Source organism: Podarcis pityusensis (genome assembly GCF_964106645.2).
Source record: "Podarcis pityusensis genome assembly, chromosome: 1".
NCBI classification, from domain to species: Eukaryota; Metazoa; Chordata; class Lepidosauria; order Squamata; family Lacertidae; genus Podarcis; species Podarcis pityusensis.
The window spans coordinates 83,151,376-83,165,736 of NC_138028.1; the positions used below are offsets into that span (position 1 = coordinate 83,151,376).

Here is a 14,361-nt window from a genome sequence, read left to right on the forward strand (position 1 = left end):
GCCTGCAATTGCAGAAGGCAACCACTAGAGGGAACTAAACCCTATAAGATTGTGATTTTCTTCATATTTATTTCCTTTTCTGTGCCTGCAGCAGTAAGGCACAGGGTTTCGCAGAAGTTCAAGGGTGATGCTGGTGAAGGGATAAGCGTGGGCGGCATCTGTGTCTCTGCCAAGAGCAGAATGTATGTCAATCTTAATAGGTGCACTCCGAGGAGAAGGCCATGCGGAAATTCTGACACACTGGAAAACTGGATGTGTGAGAAAAGAATAATAAATGGGTAAACTTCCAGCAGCCCTCACCATATTTGCTAAAACTTAGTTCTCCCGATGTGCTTGTTAAGCCACCTCCATTCTGGTGCTTTTCGTTGGGAGCCTTCAAGCCATTTCTCTGTACGATTTGAACTGGAGATCCGACCTCCCTTCCCTTTGATCCTCTGCAAAGGAGAAGGCACGCTGCTGTTTTTCATTAAACTCTCGCCGCTCCCTCTTCTAGCATGATTGTAACCAAATAGTCCGTGAAGAAGTGTTTTGTTTCTGGATTTAAACATTTCCTGTGCTTTTCGTTGTGGCCAGCAGGGGGCATTGCAAAACACGTGCCTTTTCTTTCTTTTTATTTTTTTTACCGACAATGTGTGAGTAACAACTTTCAGGCACTCTTACTGTTATTTTTTTATGAGTATACCTCATAATTGGGCCCCTTTGATTTCTTACAGCCTCATTCTGCATTTTCTAATTAAATACCAGCTGTGTTTAGCCAAAGGGTGACTTATTCAATTAGAGCTGCTTAAAGCAATTAGAAGTTATTTAAAACCACATGCTGGAAGTTATTTGGCAAGCCTTCCTTGCGGTTTGATGCCTGCACAGGGCCCGGCCGTTGTGCTGCGGCTGCTTTGGCAGAGCTCTCGAGTCCACCCCGTGGTGGCTGGAAAGGGCAAGGGGGAGCTAGAGGCGCAGTGGCGGGAGCAATTAAGGGAGCTAGTAAAAAATCAAGACCTCTCACATCCTGCTAGAAAAGTTCACCGCCTCAGTGGGACTCAGGTGTATTGGATCTTAATCTGTTGCTTATTCTTCCTCATGATTTTCTGCAGCAGTGAACTTCAAACGTTATGCTTCCAGGTGCTGTTTCCTACATGGATGTGAATGCTGAGGAGTTCCTGCTTGTTTTCCCTGAAGAGCCAATGTGGTGTAGTGGTTAGACTAGACCGTGTTGGACTAGGACCTGGGATACCAGGGTTCAAATCTCCACTTGGCCAGGAAGCTCCTCCCGCACTTGGGCCGGTCATGGTCTCTGGGAGAGTTAAATGAGGAGGGGGAGAATCACATATGCCACCATGAGATCTTTGGAGGAAGGTAGGATGCACATGCAATCAATAACAAATATTCTGAGCCATGGTCTAGGGCAGACTTGGGGTGTGTGTGTGTACTTTGGTTCTTATTAGAAAACTAATACAGAAGCTAAAAAGTGGCTAAAAGCTGCAGTCCTGCTTACCAGGGCCTGGGAACCTGTGGCCTTCCAGATATTGAATTCCCAACTCATCCCTGACTTGGTCACGAGAGCAGCCCTAGACCACGGCTCAGCATTTACCTGGGAACAAGCCCCTATGGACTCAGTGGAGCTTCCTGCCATGTAGTATTTCAGAAGACGCTGCTCTAAAGTGGGATGCAGCAAATACCCTTAGAAATAAGGAACAGGGAGGCCTTTAACACACTGAGCTGAGCCCAGGGATGGGATTTGTGCACCAGATTTGAGCTTGCTGTTATTTTCTCCAAAACCCCACTTCTGCACTCCCCCCTTCATTAACCAGCTCAATTTGGAGCCAGAGAACCAGACTTTTGCATCCAGTGGAAGTCGAATTGCTTATTTATTGCAAATGATCCAGAGGTTGTCTGGGAAATCTTGATCTATTATTACTGTCACACTTTTGTTTAAAGAATGTAAGTCACACTTCAATTTAAAAAAGAATAATTCTCAGCATCTTACAAATAAAACAGTAAAATACATAGTAATCTCTCCCCCCCCCCCGCCCACGTTCAGTTCATACAGGTACTTGCCTGGGATGGAGAACATCAAACCATGAGGCCCTCCAGGCTACTCCCCCCATTGGCCTTGCTTTGCATCCCAGCCAGAATGTGCCTTTGAACTCTGATAATGCCTCTTGCTTGGCTGGAGGGGGGATAGAAAGTAGAAACAAGCCTACTGTTAAAAGGATAACATTCATATTCATGACTCTGCCCACCATTGACGTGCGGCCCTCAGAAGGTTGTGCAGAAGAGAAGGTGGCCCTTGAGCTGGCAAAGGTTCCCTTCCCTTTGTCCTAGACTCTGGGCCTCACTATCCTCTCTCGCACCCACCCACCCACCCGCTGTGTGAACTGGGAATGTGGTGTAGCACAAACTGAACTCTCTTGGCAAGTTTCAGAAGCTTATCTGTGGTTACATATCTTCTCATTGGAGGAACCCTCCCAAGTTTTCTAAAGAACATTGTCCTGTGGACTATTCTTGGAATCTGCTGTCATGTAAGTTTTGGCAGAAGTGTACCAAAAAGGAAGGGACTTTGCAGAGTTCGTTTGGAAGCCTCCACCTGCAGCCACCAATGCTTGCAATTTGCTTTTAATTGGCCCAACTGGTTTTACTTCCTATATGGTTTCCTCAAACAAGTTGTTTTCCTGGCATTTCTCCATTCCAAGGATATGCCTTGCAGCCCAAATGTACACGTCTATTGGGCTGATGGCAGCTCAGCTGATCCCATTGCTGGAACCAGCATGTAACTCTGCCATGGGACAGTCCCCATCGCCTTCTGGCATGTCACCCTGCCCAATGCCAGACTTGTGTCTGACTGGGCCCATTTATGCAGGTCTATCTTTCCACTGTCGGGGTTTCAGTTGCTCACAGGGTAGAGCTTTTTGTGTCAGCTATACTTTCCACATGTACGATGCTGCAGGAAAGCAAAGCTGCATTTGTTCCTCTGACATGAACGCTGCCCCATAAGCTCCAGGCTGACTTGCATGATACACATCCAATTAGGCCTGGAGCCACTTCCCTCGGGCTCCTTTGCCTTCCTTGGCATTCATATGGTACATAAGCGACTCACTGCTGGTTATAACCTTTAAAACCCTTGTCTGCATATGGGGGCATGTAGTTCCATTGCCCAGTTCACCTCCCTCATTAACCAGCTACCTTGATTTCTCCAGACCTGCCCTTTCCAGAATCCTTCGTTGCATTTCCAGCTCCGTTTGCCCTTCCAATTAAATTGGACAGGACTAACTCATCATTGCTTGCTTCAAGGTTATTTTGAGCAGCTATTTTATGCATTCTGTCCTCATTACCTACCGGTGCTGCATCCGGCAGCAGTTTTCTCCTATGGGCCGAAGGCATTTAATATCTTCACTGCATACCCAGGAACCCTTGGAGGGGGGTTGGACAAAGGATCTTATATGTGTTCAGGATGTTGAAATGGCCTGGAATAGGCTGAGTTTCTTAATTACAGGAGGAGCTTTGAGCTATTTCTCTTCTGGCATGGTTCCACATCACATTGTCATAAATAAAATGGAAAGAAGAATGGATTGGAAAGCTGCCTCCTGTAAGGTGGGGGGATGTGTCGGGTTGCAGAAAAAGTGCACTCAAAATGGAGCCAGGAATGAATCGCAGCGAATGAAGGAGCAAGGGGTTTTCCAAAGGAACAGTTGTGGGTCTTCCTGCTCTATTTGCTGTTTTAATAACGTGTACAGAGGAGTGTGGAGGATTCTCATCTAGTTTGCTAGGAATACAAATCCACAACTCCAGCTTCAGCAGTCCAGGGGTTGCCAATGTGATGTCCTCAATACAAGGCTGGAAAACAATTTCCACTGTTCCTGACCATTGGCAACGCTAACTGGGATCGATGAGAATCAAACAACATCTGGAAGGCACCTCATTGGCTGTGTCTGAACTAGACAATGACATGGATAAGCTAGAACACGGGGCCGAAAACAAAAGAATAAGTCCTCCAGCTAGCAACTTAAGAAGAGCCCTGCTGGAGCAAAACAAAAGACCTGCCTGGTTCAGCATCCTGTTTTCTGCCATGGCCAGCTGGACAATACAAATCTTATGGTGCGTCCACATTTGGAATACTGAGTACAGTTCTGGTTGCCTCTCCTCAAAAAGGATACTGTAGAGCTGGAAGTTTCAGAAAAAGGCAACCAAAACAATCAAGGGGAGGGAACGACTCCTCAACGAGAAGAGGACATTTGGGGCTTTGTAGTTTAGAGAAAAGGTGACATGATGGAAGTGCATAAATCTATGCATGGTGCAGAGCAAGCAGATAGGGAAAAGTTTTTATCCTTTCCTGCATTAACTCTAGAACTCATGGGCATCCAATGAAGAGGAATGTTGGAAGGTTCAGGACAGACAAAAGAAAGTTTTTCCATACACAGAATATATTGTTTATTTCAAACCAAAGCTCGCTCAGCTCCTGCACTTCAGTCCAATAGGGTTGAATGTGTGCAGAGAAGAGAAAGGGGAAGCACAAGGGTGTTCTGAGTTGGATTTTTTTTAAAAATAAAATAAACCAATGACTCAGTTACACAGGGGAACGGTTAACTTAGAAACATGCTGTCTTGCAACATTCCCTGCACCCTATGCATTTAATCCAGCTGCACTGGTATACAGATAGACAAGGGTTGAATTTCTAAGCAAGCTTGTTCTGAAAAGCTTTTCAGTATTTACCTCTTTTATTTTTATTTTGGAAATACTTATTTCATATTCGCACACAGCACCAAGGGATGCATATCTGCACCTGCATTATGAAAAGTAATAGGCGTTAGTACAAATTCTACTCCCCTGCTGCGCATAATAAAAAGCGGCAGGAGCAAAAGCCAGGTAGGTCAATTTTATTTCCCCCATAGGGGAGAGAAACGGGGACACACACACACACACACACACACACACACACACACGTGCTCACATAGCCACCCAGCGGTCCCAGCCCCAGTGTGTGTGTGTGTGTGTGTGTGTGTGTGTGTGTACATACATATACATGCACATACATGGAGTCCCGACTCCGTAGGCTGGGGTAGCGGTGAATTCGAATCCTGCGCTTCTGTCCCTGGCTACAAAACCAGTCCTCTAGCGCCAACAATATCCCAGCTGCTTCTTGCTCCAAAGCGAGAGAGGCGGGCGAGAAGCGCTTAGAACAAGAGGCTCTGTGTGTGCGCGCAGGCTGGGGCGACGATGCCCCACGTGGAAAGTGTTGCGCTCCTTCTTTTCCTGGCCTCGGGCTCTTTTGCTCCACTTTCCCCGAGTCCCATGTTCTTTCCCCCCTCTTGACTGATTGACACAGAAACACAGAAACACACACACACACACTCCGATGGCCTTATAAAGTAACACGCGCCTCCGTCTCCCTCCCCCGAAGGCCAACACTTCCTGCGCGGGCCGTCCGCTGCGCGCCCTCTCCCACCCTCCAGGCGCGCAACACGCTTGTTTCTCCGGGGCGGGCGGGACAAGCCACCCCGCGGCCGCCGCTGGCAAGACCCGCCAGCGCGGCGCGGCGCGTAATCTTCGCCGAGGTGGAGGGCAGGGCCAGGAGGAGATCCCCCCCCCTCCAGCTCTCCACCCCTCCCGAGTGCAGCGCCGGCAACACCTCGCCGAGGAAGAGCAGGCGCGACTCCATTGCCGCTCGCCGGAGATCCGGCGCCCAGTGTGAGTGGCTCGACGGGCGGGAAAGGGGCGCGGGGTGGCGGGAAAGGGGCGCGGGGCGGCGAGTGGCCCGGGCGCGGCTCGCCCTGAAAGCCTCCTTTGTGGACTGCGCTCCGCTCTCCAAGCCGCTCGCCTGCCAGGCAGGGCTCTCCTTTCCACGTGGCAGCCGCTTCCTCTAGCCTGGGCTGGGAAAAACAAATAACTTCGGCCATGTGTTGATTTTGCCAGCCATAGATATTTTGGGTGTGCGGGAGGAGGGGGAAGCAAGGCCGGCCCGGGCCTGGCCAAAAGCTGGAAGAAAGAGGGGGCGGGGGAGAGAAGCGAAGGGATCGCTTCAAGGGGGGATCGAGTCGCTGGAAAGTGCTGGGAGAGGGTCGTACTAAAACCAATGATCTCCCCCCTCACCTTCCCGATAGCTACCAAAATGGGGTGGCTCCTTCTGCATGGAGATAAGGACATTCTGATCGCTCCCCCTCCACGGTCGTCCTGGAAGGGAATAAAGCGGCAGGATCTCCGGAGGGCACAGGGTACTCCTAGGGTATATTCGGCCCCCCAGTAGAATATCTGAAGGGGCTGGGCCCCCCAAATTGATGAGCATTGGCATTCAAATAGTGTTTGAGCACCGCATCTTGTGATCGATTATGCGAGGCGGGGTTTACAGCCCCCCCATTTTTTTATTCAAGTTGGCCCCCTATACCGGAGGGCTTTGCGGGGTTCATAAATGGGGTAGGCGAGTTCACCGAGGAATGGTACAATCCCTGCAGCGCTTGAAACATATGTGGGTTTAGGATTATCTCCTTCTTACCTGTTGCGATGCCCCACTTTGCCCTTTCCTTGTGGGTGGAGAGGCGACGGGGAGCATGGTTTGACTTCAGTGGGGCAGTGGCGGTGTGGGGGGCGGGCGGGTCGGCCAGGGCGCTGTGGGGAATTTAAGGACCCCCTCCTTCCAATCCGAGCACTGCCCTTTAGCAACAACTGAATTCCCTCTACTTAAATCCTAACAGATGTTCTTCCCTCTGCTCTTCTTCACACCTCCGGAGACTCCACAGTTTCCTGGAGCAACTTTTTCCTCCTTTTTTGCCGTTAGGGCGCTCTGTTCTTCCCCGGAAATCGCATCTTCCTGGAAACTGTTGCCTTTTGTTCTCCTCCCCCAAACTTCAGCTCCTGGCACATGGGAACTTGCAGCTTTTCTTGTGCTGCTTGCCCCCCCCCCCCCCGGAATGCAGATAGGACAGGCTCTCAGCTACAGAGAGGACCCATTCCCAAGGGGGCTCCGGTAGACTGTTGGGTGTCCATTGGGCAGAAAGCCCAGTTGTGTTCCCACCACAATAGTCATAATAACTGACAATCTGCTGGTGTGCAGTGCTGCCCAAATGCCCTAGCCTGCCTCTTCTCAGACTCTCAGATCCTTGTGATGTCTGGAGAAGATGAAAACATTTCCATCCCAGGGCCAATGCTGGGTTGATGATGCCCAGCTAGAACCTGCCCCTCTCAAAAAAAACCCAATATGTTCCACAGATTTCCCACCATAATCTTCAGCCCTTCCATAGGGGAGAATAGGGTCCATTTGACATCTTGCCCTCCTCTTCCTAATGGTCTTTCTTAAGGCCAAGTCACATTATTCCTTCTATCTTGGTGGTGGAGGGTTTCTCATGCCCCCTCCCACCTTACCACTATCAGAGCCAAGAAATGGTTGTTTGAAGGTTTGTGCAGACATCTGAAGCAGCCACTACGGGGCATGGCAAACCCATTCGCCGTGTACATGCTGTCATCCAGCTAGTGTGAGCAACAGAGTGCTAGCATGCATTGTGTTGATACATCCTTGTTTTTAATACACCTGGATGTCTGACAGATTGGTGCCTGCCAGGCCAACATTTTAAATTGCAAGTTCCTTGGTGCAGTGACTTGTCTTTCCTTTCCCCTTTTGCTTATGTTGAAGTGTCGTGCACACAGATGTTACTTTCAAATATGTGTGTGTGTGTATGCCTAAATATAGACTTCTGGAGAAGGTCGCTTCCTGGGTTTGGAATGAATGATGCAACTTTGTTTCGATGTTCTTACATCTCACTATTTGTTTTTATTGTAACCTTGCGATGGTCAAATAACTTATGGAACTTCTTTCCCCCTTCTGAAGTTTTTTCAGCTAGAGTGGCTTTGTGCAAAGGAGGACAGCAGCAGAACTTTGGCAGGACACATAGTGTTCAGAAAAGCTGAATCTATTGAAATCCCCTCTTCTGTTAGACATCTAGGAGCTTTGCCTTCCTTTGGAATTTGATCACCTTACCTTAAGGGGTGTGTGGAGCACAGGAAGGCAGGGAAACTTAGATGGGCAGCAGGAGATACAGGCACAGTAAACCGTGGGGAACTGTGCAGAGTTCAATAACATCTTTCTCTCTCCAATGTTTATTTCAGCTCCCATCTTAGTTAATAAACACTGGTGCCCAGATGTCTTCCAGGTTTTCCTTTGCCTCCATAAGAACAGAAGATTGCTTTCTTTTAAAATGAAATTTCAGAATCTCTAGGGTGGATTCAGCTGCGTTGTTGCATTGCAGGAGCCAACAGAACAAGTCACACTAGGGCAATGGGGCTGCCTCCCTCTGCAGTGGGGCTCTGGGTGGTCTGGAGAAGAGGGGAAGATCATTCTGCCTGGCAAGCAGAAAGGCTTGTGCGAACAGAACAATTGCCTCCCCGCAACTTTGAATTGAACAATAACATGCAACCCTATAGCAGATCAGCATATTTCACAGCGATTTCTCTCTAACGCTGCTGGAAGAGACAGGGGGAAAATATTTATTTATCTATTCTTTAGTTCTATAATTCATACCCTTTCCTTCTATAACAGGATGTACTCAGAGGAAATAAGAGAATAAAGACATGGAAACGTACTTCCAGTCAAATGGCTCAGCCTTCTCACCTGTCTTTGTAAGCCAATTGCCTGAGGAAAAATTATGGGGCAGCAATAGAAACATTCCACCCTTGGAATTCATTTCTCTTTACGGCAGGAGTGGGGAATCTTTTTCTGACCAAGGACCTGGAATGGGTGGGGCCAGATCGCACAGGAGGTGATGCCAGACACGTACATAATCACACATCCTTAATGCACAAATGCACACATACATTGCTCCTCTGTTCCCTCTCCTTGGCTGACGTGTGCAGGTCAGCTGAGGAGCCGGGAGTGATGTTTTCTTCTCCTAACACGCGCGCACACAGCCACTTGTAACTAGACAGTCACACACATACAACACGCTTCATACACACACAGACCCCTTCTTTTTCCTGCTCAGCTTCCCTCTTCCTTAGCTGATCTGTGTGGAGTTTGTGTGCATGTGTTTGTGGAGTTATTTTTATTATGAAACTAATGCGCACAGTGACAGACACCAACTTGGATGGCTTTAAAAGTAAGTTAAGTAGGTTCATGAATGACAACCCTACCCATGCCTACCATCCATGGTTCTATGTTCTCTCACCACTGTCTGGGGCCTATGCCTCTGGGCACCTGCCAGTTGCTAGGAAGGGGACTGTATGAAGAGAATGCTTAACAAAATGGCCATTGGGCTTGATTCAGTAGGGCTTTTCTGACGTCCTTAGCAACATCATGGTGCTGGGATGGGGATGAATCCTAAAGTTTAGAGTTTACCTACACTCACCTGGAACATTCAGAATGTCTCAAAAAGACCACCTGTCCTGTTCTCTCATTTCTGTTGAATGGGACGGACACCTTTTAAAAAAATAAAAAATAAAATTCCAGCATGTTCCCTGTGTTCGACAGCACATTCTTGTAATGGTGGCTTCCTAAGCACTTCAAGAAGCAGCTGCTTTCTGGCATTGTTTCCCAAGGGTAACATCTGTGTTTACGGCTCCTCTTTCTTTTGCTTCCATGCGAAATCTTGTGGTGGCCACATTTCCTTGGTCTTCTTTCTTCTTTTGGATCTATCAACACCCCGCCTCCGTCCCCCTGATGTTGCTTGTTTACAAATGCTGCTGGGTTGAGTGTCTTTTCTGAATTCCATTGCCAAGCTGTTTGCTTCCCTTTCTACCTTGCCACAGGAAGCGTTACGTCTTCTGGGAGCTCCGCTGTATCTGTCGAGCTTCAGAAGTCTCAGCCCCAAATGCTCAGAAGCAAAAGGCTGCCTTCAGGACTCGGGAGCCCAGCATAACACTTGGAGTCCTTACAAGTAAGGATAAGGTTCTGCGGTTGGGCAATTTGGCTGGGGCACTTGTAGTTAAGTCTCATGAGGGAGTCATGTTTTCAAGCTTTCCTTTGCAGCTCCTAACATTTGAGCTGAGCTTTCTGCTTGCTCATAGAACATTTTGCCTGCATTTTACAGCAGCGCTTTATGGCAGGACAACATTAGTATCATCCCATTGTTTTAGATGGGGACTAAGATCTAGCAAGTTGCTTATGGCTGCTTTGGAAGTTCATGGCAGAGGGGAGGTCTTAGTCACACTCATATCATACATCTAAAGTACATGGCTTTCCCCCAAAGAATCCTGGGATCTGTAGCTTACTCCTCACAGAGCCCAGCATCCTTAATGAATGACAGTAGTTGGGATCCTTTGGGAAAAGCCATGCATTTTAAATGTATGGTGTTGTCATCCTGAAATAGAGGCCTCCTTGGTTCACAGCTAAAATATCACACAGATGTTTAAACTATGCCCAGTTCACATGTGTAGCTGGATTGCTGCCTATCCTTGATGTAAATATAATTAATTTAATATCTGCATGGAACCCATGAGCATCTATACACATGCTGCTGTTTGCAGACATCCAACTGAACATGTGGAAGTCCTCTCCTTATGGGTTTTAATTCCGTGTAGAACAACTACACAAGCCACCATGCTATTTTGTTTGCCCTGTCCCTCGTGTTCTGGATGGCTATATGTAAATCTTTTCCATTTCACATTTCTTCCTTTCTAAAAAGGGAGGGGGATTTCTCTCTTTCCCCAGGGAATTCTGGGAATTGTTGCTCTCAGAGGGGATTTCCTAAGAACTCTCAGCACCCTTAATAAACAGCACTCCCCAGGAATTTTAGGGGGAAGCCATGACTGTGGTATGATACTGCTTTAAATGTAGAGCATATATAGGCTCTTAGAGCAGTCAGTGCTCTGCAGCAGAGAGTGGCTGGCAGGTCTGCTATATGCTCTTGCAAGGAGGGTGGGCTTGCAACTTTCTTTGCAGTTCTTACCCCTCGGAATGGCTGCTGTTGCCAGGCTCTCCTTCCCTCACATGGAGAGCCACAATGCAGCTGGTGATGCAGCTGACTCATCTGTGGGAGAGCTGGGAGATCAGCCATTGGTCCTCTGGCTGATGGCTGGGCCAGGAAATGCACTTGTGACTTGGTGGGAATTGCATGCTCTACCTCTCCAGTGCCTTACCCCTTCCTTATCTTAACCCTGCTAGCTGTCCCCATCCACTTTAATAATAATAATAATAATAATAATAATAATAATAATAATAATGCAGAATGGCTACCCCCACTGTGTAGTATTAACATGCAGACAGGATGTTGCATCAGGATTAGTGCTAATACAGTGTGGAGAATAGAATATTTTGTTTTCCTCATGTTTGGATTTTTCAGTCCCTTCCTTTCTTCCTTTCTGAATCAGGACACAGCAGCTGTTGTTCTGCTTTGCACCTGTTTACTTTCCTGCGTCAAGAGTTGTCAGTGGGGTGGCAAACTGCACACTACTCCCCCATCTCTGCTTTGCTTCCGCGATGACTGTTTTTTGTGCCTCTGATAAGACTGCCAGGTGCGAGGAGTGATGTCCACCTTCCTTTTCTTTTCAGCCTGGTCTCCAAGTCCAAGGGAAGATGGCGCCAAGCCTGCAGCAGGCGTACCAGCGGCGCTGGTGGATGGCCTGCACCGCAGTGGTGGAAAACCTCTTCTTTTCTGCCGTTCTGCTGGGCTGGGGCTCCTTGCTCATCATGCTCAAGCACGAAGGGTTCTACTCCCATATATGCATAGGTGAGACAGGGGAAATCCCAGGGCGCTGCTTGCACATTTATGGTGAGGGAGAGAGTGGGGTAAGGCAGATGAAGAACGTGGTAGGGGCTGGGCAGGGTGAATTTCAGAAAAGATCCTGAGCAGAACCCTTGACCAATGGTTTCCAAAAAGCTCTGCAGAACCCCTTCCTCACACTCTGCTCTTTTGAGATCCCTAATCAATACAAGGATGTTTCTAACCAGGTCAGACTTCTTCTGGCCGTGGGTCTTGGTTGGAGCAGAGTTTTTATGAACTAGCCTGATAGAGAATGTTGTACTGTGTGCAATAGAAACTCTGGTGTGGATATGAGACCAAGCAAAAGGACTCATCCACTTCAGCCTTGGTAGGGCTGGCATTCAACTGCCTCTGGTTCTACCCTGACCTTTTGACACTGCACATAGTTTTCTTTTATTACTATTTTTTGTATTTTTTTTGTAAATTGTAATTTTTTTGTAAATTAGTTTTCAATTACTAAAATCCAATATAAATCACATTTTATCAATACCAAATTGCAACTCAAATTCAAATATCATTATAATTATTAAATTAAAAAGCCAATTGTACATTTTGTGTGACCCGCTGAGCGTGCTAGATTTCAAGGTAAAATAATTTTATTTCATCCTGCTTCCGAAATCTTATTTAATCCAATTACATTCAGTCTTGATCTTAATCCCTTATCAACAGCTACAGAGTTTTTGACTTCCATTTGTATTAACACTTCTAATGAATTTTATTTCTGCAAAAGGAGTTCTGTATCCTTGCACACAATTTTCTTGATTGTAATCTGTTTCTGATACTGTATTTTTATATCATAAGCCACCCTGGGACCTCTTGGAAAAAGGTGGGTAAGAAATCAAATATGTACTGGTACTATCACTACTACAAGGATACCTAATTCATGTGTCTTCCCCACCCCACTCCCTGCATCAAGCATGTGGGGTTTGTGTGACTGACTGAAAGTCAAAGCAAAGTGGCATGTTAGACTTATCACATGGAGGCTGTTTGAGAACTTCTAGACAATGCCATACTACTGATGCCATCATAGCACACAGAGCAGGACACCACATACATCCACATCATACTTTTTTATCCTTATTTATTTAATCTATATCCTGTTCCTCTCAAAGGTGCCCAGGATGTCAGACATGGGAATGGTAATTTATTATTACTATTATTATTAAGAACAATGAAAAACTGTTAAGAAACATTCTAAAAACAGTGAAAAACTTTCACAACCTGTGATCTCTGGGTTGCTGGGCACAGTATCTTACTGTCATCAAATACCAGGGTAAACAAGAATGTTCTTAAATTCCTCCTGAAAGTCGGACACGCCTCACTAGGGAGGGTTCTCTGCCAGTGGGGAACCACCTCTGTAAAGGCCTTGTCATGGGTCCCCACAAACTTGGCAGCCCTCTGGAGTTTCCCCACGCTGAGGTCAAGTGGGTAGGGCTGGTGGGAGACATTTCACACCTTGTGGAAGCACAATATGGCAACTGCGGCTACCCATTAGGGCAATAGTGGGCAGAAGCAATCATACAGAGGCTGTTTCAAACATTCTCCACATGATAAACATAGCCTATGGGCCTGTCTTGAAGTGAGAGTGCCTGGTTCCCTCCTACAGGCCTCAGGGCAAGACACTTGTTCCCTTCCCAGGATGCTAATTTGCAAGCCACAGATGGCCATCTTATCTTACTATGGGGCAAAACTTTAGAAACACCTGCTCCCATTATAAATTGAAGTGATACCCTCCCTTCTCCAAGCTCTTGCTCCAGGGACCCATTTTCCCCTCACACTGATGCTTCCTGTGATTGCATATCTCAGGTAGATTCCTTCCCTTGACCACAGTGCAAACGAGGCAACCCTTCTATAGTTTTACAGGTCCAAGACAGGACTGATGCTGGATCCCCAAACTTATTCCACCCCAGGCTCTGTTGCTCAACCTGCTATGGAGCAACACAGATTCTGCATTTCCTCCAGCACATCAGGGAGGGGGAAGGATGAGAAATGGGACCTCAGGGGTAGAGAGCAGCCTGCTTGCCCTAGGAAACTGTGGGGGTGAAAGCGAGAGATAAGTCAGAGATAAGTCTCTGACCCAAGCTGCCTCTTTCTCTTCCTAGGTGCGAATGACACCAATGCCACTAACGGCTCAGCTGCGACTACCTCAGCTGCGACTACCTCGTCTCACCCTTGGCCCAGCTGCGTGGAGCAGGAGGAGATGCTTAACCTGGGCTTCACCATTGGCTCCTTTTTACTGAGCGCGGCCACTTTGCCTCTGGGGATCCTCATGGACCGGCTTGGCCCCAGGCCACTGCGCCTGGTCGGCAGGTATGGATCAGAGATCGAGAAGAAGGAATGGGGAATCTTTCTTCAACTGAAGGGCCTTTCTGGAAAATGTTCTGAGGGCCACTTTCCAGGGGTTCTGTGGGGCCAGTGGCAAAAGTGGGTGGAGCCAGTAATGTACATTTTACCTTTGTATGGTAGGTGAGTTTCTAGACATGCCCCTTTCTCTTCTCTATCCGGACAAGCAAGAGGCATTAGCAGAGTTCAAAGACACATTCCAGCCAGGCAAAAGCGCTTGGGGGTGAAGCAAGTCCAGGGAGGGCTGTGGCCTTGGGAAATTTTTGAAGACCAGATAGAGAGACCTGGAAGGCCAGATTTGGCCCCTGGGCCTGAAGTTCCCCACCCCTGGTCTAGGGACTGT

General features: G+C 47.6%; 1 protein-coding gene across 1 annotated transcript in view; it reads left to right on the top strand.

Annotated features, from left to right (window-relative positions):
• Positions 1-5,265: 5,265 nt before the first annotated feature.
• The window catches only part of SLC43A1 (solute carrier family 43 member 1), a 31,462-nt gene continuing 22,366 nt past the window's right edge, over positions 5,266-14,361 (top strand). The window contains exons 1-4 of the mRNA XM_080994732.1: positions 5,266-5,679; positions 9,724-9,851; positions 11,465-11,642; positions 13,778-13,985. Coding sequence (XP_080850858.1) covers positions 11,489-11,642; positions 13,778-13,985 — 362 coding nt within the window. The 5' untranslated portion in view covers positions 5,266-5,679; positions 9,724-9,851; positions 11,465-11,488. The remainder of the gene's footprint in view (positions 5,680-9,723; positions 9,852-11,464; positions 11,643-13,777; positions 13,986-14,361) is intronic.